This window comes from Panicum hallii, chromosome 1, assembly GCF_002211085.1.
Source record: "Panicum hallii strain FIL2 chromosome 1, PHallii_v3.1, whole genome shotgun sequence".
NCBI classification, from domain to species: domain Eukaryota; kingdom Viridiplantae; phylum Streptophyta; class Magnoliopsida; order Poales; family Poaceae; genus Panicum; species Panicum hallii.
The window spans coordinates 44,998,306-45,010,045 of NC_038042.1; the positions used below are offsets into that span (position 1 = coordinate 44,998,306).

At 45.0% G+C, this 11,740-nt stretch overlaps 1 protein-coding gene and 1 long non-coding RNA gene across 2 annotated transcripts; one reads left to right on the forward strand and one right to left on the reverse strand.

The window, feature by feature from the left end:
- Positions 1–732: 732 nt before the first annotated feature.
- Positions 733–1,485, reverse strand: LOC112897296 (ethylene-responsive transcription factor LEP-like). Its single transcript, XM_025965573.1, has one exon. It carries the CDS (start codon positions 1,483–1,485, stop codon positions 733–735), a length of 753 nt encoding a protein of 250 aa, XP_025821358.1.
- Positions 1,486–6,407: 4,922 nt separating this feature from the next.
- LOC112893222 lies at positions 6,408–8,049 on the forward strand. The gene is made up of 2 exons (XR_003228750.1): positions 6,408–6,872; positions 7,630–8,049. It is a non-coding gene; the product is annotated as an uncharacterized LOC112893222 (long non-coding RNA).
- The last annotated feature ends 3,691 nt before the right edge of the window (positions 8,050–11,740 follow it).

Below are 11,740 nucleotides of genomic sequence, written 5' to 3' on the forward strand. Positions count from 1 at the left end.
GTACACTGCCGCATTCGTCAATCAAATTGCCTTCGCAGCACTGCTCTAGCCTCAAAGGTTGCCATGACCAACTAATTTCGAAAACCTCGAACTCTACCCTATCCTAAAGGTCATGGTTGCCGAAATGAAGGAGATCTTTTTAGAGTATCGGGTTGACACGGTCGCTTGAAGAATTACATGATTTCAGGTGCCTAACTCTAGGCAATAATGAACTTTACTTTTAATTTCTTCCTTCAGTTTATGTACTCTTTCCTCTATTATTTGTGATTAGCTTGTGAGCTGAAAATACTAAAAAATTTGGCTATGTGGGGCCGCAGAGTTCGGAAACTAATTCTATTTTCTGAAGAAAAAAAACTCTAGGATGTTTGTCAGAAAATTGAGGAGAACTTTTACCTGCTTGGAACCAAATAGAGAGTATCTTGCATTGATGCAAATTAAAAGATTGCCCTAAGCCACTGAAAGCGCCAGCAACACAGAATACATGCCGACTGAACTTTATACATAATACATTTGATACCAGATAAAACAAGGACGTACAAACTTCGGACCCATATCACCAAAACATAAGACCGGGTCCACCAACTCACAACGCACTCCGATGATGATTAAATACACAGCAGGTCAAACAGCTAGTTAAGCAACCCACACACACAAACAACTCGCCACGCCGGAGGATATATGCAGTCCCCTCCAGCGGGCGCCGAGCCGCCGGCGACGACAGGAGTACATCGATCAGTAGTAGTACGAGGACGACGAGCCGCCGAGCTGGAACCCGTCGACCTCGTCGGCCGCCGGCATCGGGGAGAACAGAGGGCTGTGCACATACCCTTCCTCGAAGTACATGCCGTGCGACGCGTTGGCCGCCGCCGCCGCGTCGTCGTTGTAGCCGCCGAAGTCCAGCTCCGACGCGTCGCACCACGCCCTGTCACCGCCACTGGCGGCGCCGCTGCCGCCGTCGAAGTACATATCCATCCCGGCGCCGTTCCCGCCGTAGGCCATCGAAGCATCGACGGAGCCGTAGGACGACATCTCCGCCGGCACGTGGTACTGGTAGGCCTCCCCGCCGGCGCCGCCGTGAGCGGGCTGACCGCAGGCCGGCGGCGTCGGCTGAGCGGCGGTGACGAGGGGGTTAGCGTAGTAGTGCTGGAGCTGGTCGGCGGAGAGGTCGGGGGAGAGGTATGGGGTGACGGAGGAGCCCGGCGGCAGGTCCGGGTAGGCGAAGTTGGTGCGGGCGTTCGCGCCGCGGAGGTTGCGGGCGGCGCGGTCGTAGGCGATGGCGGCCTCCTCCGCGGTGTCGAACGTGCCGAGCCAGTGCCGCTCCTTGGTGGCCGGGTCCCGGATCTCCGCCGCGTACCGGCCCCACGGCCGCCGCCTCACCCCGAGGTACCTCGTCTCGTTGCCACTGTCCTGCTGCTGCTGCTGCTGCTGGCGGCGCTTCGAGGACTTCTTCTCCGAGGACGACGAGAAGAAGTAGGAAAAGTCCATGCTCCCACACACAAACACACTTACACACAGGATCAAGAGACTAGAGAGAGTTAGTTGTGGTCGTTGGTGATGGGAGGGGAGAAGGTGGTTGCTGCAGGAGGTGCATGGGGCGGTTGCATGGAGGAGTATATATAGTGGCGGGAAAGCAAAAAAAAAAAGTAAAACAAATGGTGAGGTGCTAATGGCCAATCTTAAGAATGATTAGCAGGAGTGATGGTAGTAGGCATGGATGCGTGGGTCCCACATAATTGGATTCAATTCGTTGGTGTGGTGTGGGGGCGGCAAAAGCGGTCAACCAATGATTTGGACCGGTGGTGGCATGGGCAGGGTGACTGCACGGTGCATGATGGGATCAACGTGACCGACCTCCGGTACTCTCAAGTTGCATCCGTCCACTGCGTGCTCTCAATCTCCCGGCATCTACCATTGATTCTAACCAACCATGTTTTGGTAGACATCTCCCAACTAGAGTTCTTATGTTTTTATAAAGGTCCAAATGTCATTTGAACTTCCAAATTCATGTTTTCTTAACTGAATACTCCCTCCGTTTTTATTTACATATCATATTAGGTTTGTTCTAAGTTAAATGTGGCTAAATTGGACCAAATCTATAGAGAAATAGAGTGACAATAATACTAACCAACAACATATGTACTATCAACATATATTTAATGGTGGATTCAATGAAATAAATTTGGTATTATAGATGTTATTATTTTTTCTATAAATTTGGTTAAAGTTGAAAAAATTTGATTTAGGACAAACCTAATATGACATGTAAATAAAAAAGGAAGTATTATATTTCAAATATATGGAAGGTAGAAAATTCTCACCTCGGGGGGTTTTAAAACCACTAGATGATACTAAAGATTTCTTGAGTGTTCCTATTAAATGGCCAAGGGTTGTTGTTCTTCTAATTTCTTATCAAGTGGAGAGTTTTTTTAATCTCGTTTGGATATTCTTAGAGGGAAAACAAATTACAACTAAGAAACCCCAACAAATATTAAAAAATCATCGGTCGCTTGATAAATAAGTCCTAGCAGTTATCTTACCAAGGCTAAAAGAAGACAGGAATTTTTGAAAAAAACAATATAATAAAAACACTGGTAATAATCGCCATCCATTTGTAAAAAAAAACACTCGAATCGTAGAATTGTTGTAGTGAACATTAACATCTGTAACTCTTCAGTGGGATTAACAGAAAAGGGGATGCTTCATAGGTCTGGTTATTTCTTTGCACTAGAGTGTGTTAGTAGGTTGATGCAACCACCAAAAACTTGATGTATTGATGTTAATAAGGAGGTAGTCATGAATGCAGAAGTTGCTTCCCACGGCCATAGTTGCATCAGAGTATAAATTAGGATATTAAGGGCAAATGGGAATTTGGAACATTGAATGATGTATGGTTAATTAGAGTTGCTTTAGTACAAAAAGTAGGAGGTCCAAGTCGAGAGCAGATCTAGCTATGAAATTGAGTGAGAGCACCACCACCTTTAGGAGCCGCGAAAAAATAGTTTTAAAATTTTAAATGCAAATAGTTATACCATAATATCCAAAACTACTTTAGGGATGGCTCATGTGATCCAGCAGGAAGTTATTGATGGTGGATCGCGTCTACACATGTGATCAGTCAGTTAGAACACAAATTCACTTACATTATTTATCACGGTACGGCGGTCTTCAACTTGAGATTGATTATTAGTTTGCTTAATTAATATTGCACAACAAGCTCCAAACCGACCAAACTGTGGCTCCCGTTATACTAATGACAAGTTGCACAGAATATCTCTGTGATCTGTTTTGTCCCTGATACCTAGCTTGATCTCAGAGTCCAAGTCAAGGTCAAAGTTGTAGGGGCCAGAGTTGAAGGCTACAAGCACTGGAACTTCACATGCCTAATATAGTTGCTCCTTCCGCTCACTACACTGGAGAAAATTCAATCACGGTATTATGTAGAATTGTAGATAGCTAGCGTACTAGGTGATCTACGGATCGGATACCCTGTTTCTATAAAAATTCGGTGTACAATCAACGGTACCTCGTCTGGTCGGTTTGCGAGCGATATCGTCAAGCTATGGTGTAGTTGTTTAGCTTTTAGAATGCAGTTTTTGTGCTGCCAGGATGCAGACCCTTGCAACTTAATTAATTTGTTTGTTTTATCTTCTTCAAATCTTTCCTATAGCTCCCAACCATATATATGCCACATGGGTGAGAATCAAATTAATCTATAATTTAGTTCACGCTTAGCAATGAACTGATGAATTAGCATTGTCACATGATTCACATCAACTCTACGTTTCTTTAAATCAAATAAAATGAGTAGGCATATAATAATCTCGTGCACTCTAGCTAGTGCAAGATGCTCGCCGAACAAATTGGGCATCGTCCTACATTTTTCTTAAATAAGCGATTAATCAGCTAGTGCTATCGATCGATTCGCGGTCCTTCAGAAAGTAGAATATTTTGGATGACAAGTTCCAGGAAAAAGACAACACTGATGTGCAATTAGTTTGATCTAATTGTGCGATAACTAACTCATGATCTTAAGCATCTGAATCCACACTGAAATTAAAACACTATCTCCATCCACTTTCTCCTCCTCAACTAATCCACAAAACACATCCGTTTATTTCCATCCTATAGACTATAGTTGCTGTTTTCTAATATCCTCTGGTTTCTAACTGACGCCAAGCTTACGTTATGCATTGCAGTTCTCTCACTGCAAGTCTGCAACATGTATACTAGAGCCATCATCAGTGTTAACATGAACATCTGCATGTAACCAGCATGAGAGGGCGAGGAAGGAACGGCGCGGAATCTACTTTTGCTGCAATGCATCGCAACAAAATCCAAGTTTATTCGTACAACTAGGATCGAATGGAGTGCGCGTGTTGGGCGAAAGATCACCTTTCAAGGCCTCTTATGATTGCTCTCTGATGCAAATAGACGAACCTTCTGATGATTAAAAGGGAGGAGATATAGTATAGATTAAGGAGAGTAAGTAATAATTGGGCGCGCACTTCTAACTCGTTACATGGGCCCAAAGGCACAAGTACCTTCACATGATTAGTTGGGCTCAGATAGATGATTGGCATGTGCCTTCACTTGCCTTTACATAGATGCCCCTTCCTCTTGTAGTCTTGTTGGATCCCAGCTTTATAAAACTCAAAAGGAAGCTCAAACATTTGATCGCAAAGGCTGCCCAATCATTTGACTCATTGCACACGCTAAAATATTTGTCAGAATTATATCATCACATGATCTTTCTTCTTTAACCGAAAATAAGATCTCTGCATATATGCTAGGATCTTACTGAAAATAAAAAGCTATCAAGAGTAGTATCGCGGTTAGGGGTTAGGAATGAAGTTTTCTTTTCAGTGGTGACATTTGGTGTTCAGTCCTTTCGATTGCCTTACACCTGGAAGTGTTTCTTTTTCAGCGAAATGGAAGAGCATACACTTTAGTTCAAGTTGCTTTCTAGGAGAGAAAAAAGCTGTATGACTTGTTGATTGTGATCTAGATTTCCCACATCACTACAAAAATGTTGAATGGCATGAGAAGGTATTGCTTTTAGATAGAAAATTACAAAGTAATGTATCTAACGTCACCTTTTTTTTTGCTTCAAACTTTGTTAATTCTGATTTTTTTTGTTACGGGATATATATCAATTGAAACTCGAAAAATGATAATTGGAAGGCTTTGGTGACGGCAGCAGATATCCTATTACTTTTGGCCAAACAAATGTGCCTGAAACATTTCGTCATATGGATCAGTGATTATTGTTGCGTGCTTCATTTGCTACTGGAATGAAGCCATAATAATTAACTTCGTTGTTATTGTAGCGGCTGGGCAACACACAACCGGAAGAACAAAAACTTACTGAAGATCTGAAACAAAACCAGCCCTGAGAGAAGAATCTAGAAACTGAACAGAGCTTTGATCATTCTGCATGCAAGTAACCCTGAGAAACTGCCGCAGAGACTAGCACTAATCTACTTAGCAGCAACAACGCAGATCAAGCCCTGTGCAGATAACATGGAACAAAGCATTGCATTTTCTTTTCTTTTCTTTTCTTTTTTGGAATAAAGGCAGGAGCACTGCCAAATCATATGAAAAGCATTGCATTTTTGTTCAGGGGAAAACAACACCATATATATACAAGGTAGCTATCAGCATTTACCAGAACAGCATGGCACAAAAGGATGGTCTGCACCACAATATATTAACTATTTGTCGAGGCAAAAGTTGCATACATGGAGCACAGTCAGTTTAATTCTAAACTTCATCTCCTAGCTAAATGTATGTGCTTTGCTACAGAAAAATATCACTTAATTCGGATGTTTATTTAAATATAAATTCAGCATATTTTATGACAATCTACAGGCGCTAAACCATTTTAAATTGTGTCCTTTTTTATCAAATCAATTGCACATGCAAGAACTCATTAAGAAATTTAGTATTTAGCTAATTTAAGGGTGCTCTACAAAATTGACGCGGCGATGGCGGCACCACCACCATGGTGATGGCGATACGCGCATGAAAGCCACGAAGACGAAGCTGATGGATCCAGACTCCCACTCCCTTCCTGCTTGTTCAATTACGGAGATCTCACCAGAGAATCCCCTCCAAGGCAGGCGCCGGACTGGATGATGCCATTACAGAGTAGCTGAATGCAAACCCTGATCAACAACTGGACTTTATTGCCAAGAGTCTTTACTTTTCCCCCCCCTGAAGGTAGCAGCAAAATTGCATTAGAATAGGAGAGGTTTGTTACGGTGCTCGCGAGTAACCGGTGGTTCCTCTCCCCCTAAATTTTCTGGAGCGTTGATTTTAACAGAGGGTGTTTTATTTTAATCAGGGACAGTTTAGTCAATTTATCCTCAGCGCAAATACGCCTTGTTCATCCAATTACCGGTTAGACCATCGCTGACTGACTGCTTCAATCTTATCCCCAATCGGCGGCCTGCGTGTGGCCCTTGCCCGGCGGCGGCGACCTGCGCACAGGCCTTCCCCGGCGGCGGCGGCGGCCGTACCCCGGCGGCGGCAGCCTGGACGCGGCCCTTTCTCGACCGGCCATCCACGTGCGGCTCTTCCCTGGCTGGCGGCGGCCTGAGCGCGGCCCTCCCTCGACCGGCCATCCGCTGATTGGAGCTCCAGCCAGGGCCTCGTCGCGCTGGCTGTCACGACCTAGGCCTCGGTCCGCATAGGGCTCGCTGGCCAAGGTCTCGTCGCGTAGGGTCTCGGCGTCCTAGGCCTCGGTCTACCTAGGGGCTCGCCGGGCATACGCCCACCGCATAGGGGCTTGCCGGTGCGCCCTGCGCCAGGCATTAGGACCAACATCGGCCACTCAACTGGCGGCCAATACGTCAACGAACAACACAGCCAAGGTAAGGAATCCATCGATTTATATGATGCGACGTTGATTCAGCTAGGTTGTATGCTGCTATTGAAATTCCTGATTATTCAGATGTGATCCGTGTAGGTTAATTTTATAATCATATTTGAAGTACCCCATATAAAATTGAAAGGATAATTCGTTTGTGAATTCTCTTTGCTGACTGGATGATATATTGTAGGGAAGGATAGTTGAGGCAACTCATTCATGGACTGAATTATTTTCCAAATAAGGAGAGATGTTGTTTGCAATAATTTCCCAAATTGTAGGCTTTCAGTTTTGAAGGAAAAAACTAGGCATAGTTAGTTTGTAATGGGTTCTCCAGAAATTGTAGCATTTTGTTTGTCCAAATTGAATTCCGTCAAATGAATCTTCTACTAGTCTGTTAATAATTTTAAAGTGTTAGAAATTTTATTATCCGTAGAACCCATTTACTAATTGAACGGATAATTCATTTCTGAATCCCCTTTACTGATTGGATGATATAATGTAATAGATGCTGTGACAAGGTACTTAAATTATAGATAATGTTATCTGTGACAAGGTACTTAAATTATAGATAATGTTATCACTTGATAGTTCAGTTGTTGGCATCATTTATCAGTAATGCTTTTAGTCTGTACAATTTCACACACACAGTAGCATATGTCAGGTCACAGTTTTTAAGTACTGCCATGGTCTCTATTATGCTGTTGTGTTACTGTCTTTTCTATTCCTTTTCATTCAGTAAGGAGGGATCTTTCTTGCAGGTGGGAGCTGGAACTTTGCAACACCTTTCTAGCCCTCTTAATGCTGAAGCTTTGGCTGCGATGCAAGGTTGGAAACCTGCTTTACAATAGGGGATGACTCTTTACAACAGGGGAGCAATCACCAATCCGATTAACCTTCAGTGTGCCATCAGATGTTTAGATTAATCAATTGCATGGTGGTGTGTATCATGACTCTGAAAAGTTGAAGACCTGAGCAGGGTGCTAATAAGTGCTTTAGACATTTCACATTTTTTGTAAGATTGTTACGTATCACCTTGAGTGCGACTTTGAGAAACTGAATCAGGGTCAGTTGGGATGTGAAGAATTGGTACGAGTATCTTAAGCCGTGTTGCAGTCACTTTTCACACAACCATGTATTTCGTGTTACAGAAATGGTAGTACTGTCTTGTATATAATCAATTCATCGCCCAAAGGTATTTGTAGATGGAATGGTCGTTCATAACGTCTGCTGTCTGCTAGAATCCGACGTTGGCCTGCAGATCTCTTGGTTAAAAGATTGGCCAGAAATTAGCGATACGTAATCCACCAACTGCTTATTAGTGCAAAAAAAGGCACTTTGCTTCGTTTCTTGTCACCTCACAACATAGTTTGTGTGCACAACTGAAAGTGCATTTGGCCCCAAGTAGGTTTTGGTGTTGATGATATGCATAATTAAGGAGCTAATGAGTTTATCGCAATTTATTTTGAAAGACGGTGTTGGAGCCTAAAATAAGATCTTTTATTAATTTTTATTTTTGAATTTGAGTATAGGAAACACCGTACTATTAAGGGGACGCGAATGGATAGCTTAAAGATGTTAAAGTGTTTGATTGAGATGCTAACCATCCAAGAGAGACATAAATCACACACTTGTGCACTTGGTTTTTCCATTATTTTAGTGTGTGCCGGAAGTTCCAATGGTGGGTTGGAAGTTCCGATCCCCGTCGGAAGTTGCCAGGTTTTTCTGACACGGTGTCCTCAGCCAGGCTGATTTAATAGGGTCGGAAATTCCGACACACTTATCTTGCACACTAACGGCTATATTTTAGAGCTCGGGTATTTATACCCCCTCAGCCTCTTGTTGGTGGATAGTATCCTTTGGAGTGAAGAAGCATCGCAACAACCCCAAGAAACACTTCAACAAACAAGAAACGCACAAACACCTTCAGAGTGGAAAACAAGTATTCTATTCAATAGGGATCAACCGTCCCATCAGTTACGGTTATACGGGTATTTATAGGGGACAGTTCACCTGCTGTCAGACCCGGGGCAGTAGGACTGCTCATAAGGCATAAAGATATTTAGAATAAGAGATGAGACATATTACATACCTTATATATGTTGTACAAGGATACAAGTAGGACTAGTTGGTACAGAAGTAAACTACCCCAGTAGTACTCGGGTAGGACTCCTAAGCTAGTATCGGTCTAGGATTCCATGTAACCCTATCCACGCGGGGGCAGGACCCCTCCAAAGAACAACACAATAACCAATCGAAGGCAATACAAACCACTATATAGGATGTAGGATATCACACACATCGCGGCCCAAACCTGTCTAAATCTTATGTTGCTTGCACCTTCGAGTTCCTGATCTCGGCGACACCTTACCAACAATCAACCACCTCGGGAGTTTCCCTCGATGGGCTTGCCGGTAAAAGATCAACAGCTGGTACGCCAGGTACGGGTGTTCATCCAAAATCCACCAGCGAACTAGATGGCATCCTTCAACTCCGCCGCTGTACCTGATAAGGGTGCCACCTTCATCTTCGACTCCTGGGTCTGCGTCGCCAACGGTCAAGGTGGCTTCAACAGCCACGTTGCCAACCTCAGGGAGCCAGAGACACTGTCGCTCGCCTTCAGCCAAGACGTCGGCACTCTAGCCGACGGATCCAGCTAAACCCAACTCTCCGATCTAATTGGAAACTAGGCTAGCCGTCTCCGGGGTGAACCTCCATCCCCCGGATCAACGCTAGAATCTAATCACCAGAATTGATCGGGTGGACCGTAGTATCGCCGGGTGCGTCGAGCTCGTGGAGGCTGCTCTCCGACGCTCTTGCGACTCGGCCCCCACGACCCGGAACCACTCTGAGACACTACGTCCACTTCTCGCTGACGCCGGTGACATCTTCTCTGAATCGATCAGGTCGACCGATCCATCGCCGAATGCATCAGAGCACGGAAGCCTCTCTCCAACACTCTGGACCTCAGGGGCCAGGCGCACCCACATCGGCGTTCGATTGCGACTTCGATGACTTCATCAACAAACTCGGCGACTCACTGCAACGTGACCTACCGGAGAAGCCCAAGCATAGTCCCGTGTTCGACTCCAAGTCCCTCTCGGCACTGGAAGATGACCTGGATCTCCTACTGCAACTCGGAGAAGGAGAAGCCACTGCTTGCTAGGGGGCTCCCGTCTTCGACGACTACTCGGATTCTGACGACCACATCACGCCTATATTAGGCGGACACCAGGCTTGGGCAATGAAATCAAATCTGGTGGGTGAGCTCACGCATCGGAAGGGCACGAAACCCTCCGAACCACTCGACCTTAGCCTACCACGCTACACCACCAACCCCGACGAACTTCCATTCTAGGAAGGCAAGCCCCTCAACTCCTCCGACGAAGGAGGTTTGATCACGCGAAAAGTGGGAAATTTACTGCTAGAGCAAGGAATATTCATGGTCCGCATCGTGGAAATTCAGCCCACATACGAAGAAGGCTCGGAGCATCTCCAATTGGATGACTACTACATCGACGATGACTACATCTCTGATACGCCAGAGCAAGATACAGATACAACGATGAAATTCGACAATCCCGAACTACCTGATCATGTTCATGACACCGAGGACATCGTGAAGATGGAAGATGAAGATGACATTCAAAAAGAACGATGCAGGTTCAGAAACGCCAAATGCGTCGAGCGCAAGCAACGCACACTGGAGCGACAGCAGCACCAGCCCGGCAACCTCTACGACTTCTCCACGACCGATCTCCGCAACATCATCAACATTTGCCGGGATGCTCACAATATCATCATCACTCGACAGCAAGAGCATGTTGAGGTAGAAGCCTATAGTCCCACCAACTACTATATCCCTCAAGACTACTTGAGCTCAACCTGGAAGCACAAGTCGGATACCCCTCATGCAACCACGGAACGGCCAACTCGAGGTAAGAAGACCTCCACCTCACAAGAACGCTTCGAGAGGGCTCTTCATAGGCGTTGCTTGTGGCATCTAAACAGCATTCACTCTGCCTTTGAGTGCCATAACCTCCACAAGGCCATGGGAGCCCTGCTACTCAAGAGCGCCAAGAAGAAGGACCACGAAGGGAGGCGGCCAAACTACTCGGATGATGAAACGCGAAAGAATTAAGACCTAATCTGAGGAGTTTTTGAAACAAGGGGTTCTTCGCATTTAAACCCAAAAATCCCTCTTGTTTATCGCTTGATCAAGGAATTAAAGTCACATTTTTTCTCTTGAAGTAAAGTAAGAAGCAAATTTAAACTCTTCCATTCTGTCGGGCTAACAAGGACGCATCCGCCACGTGATTTTGCTGGGAACCCTATCACAGTCGAACTGCATGACTATCGATAGGGACATCCCTGATGGAGTGGTCATCCCGTTTGGACCTGATTAGCGGAACCTATCAACTAAACGCACTACGTACAAGAAACTACACTCACAATCTAGAAATCAACTTCAAAAATTTGTACGGCCAACTCATGATTCTAGTAACGGCTCCGACTACTTATCTGTTGAAGACAGTAGCTATGGAAGCAACTTCTGAAGCGGGCCTTAAGCCCACGTTTCCCGTAACCGCTATGATTACTTGTCTCACGAAGATAGTGGCTATGAAAGCAACCTCTGAAGGGGCCACCAAGCATGTATTGCCAGTTGGGCTGTGCACACTTGTCACGAGCAGTAAATATGCCAAGTGAAGAGGTCATCGAACCTATAACTCCAAATGATTTAGAGTACCGCGCGATCGGACGTTATCTGATTAGTTTGATGATTTTTCATGAGGAATATGTGATCGAACGGCAAGTTATCGACTACATCTAAAGTTGCAATACCTGGAGTAGCGTGATCCAAGTGTATCGATT

Coding starts and splice junctions, on each gene's coding strand:
- LOC112897296 (XM_025965573.1), bottom strand. CDS start 1,485: ATGGACTTTTCCTACTTCTTCTCGTCGTCCTCGGAGAAGAAGTCCTCG.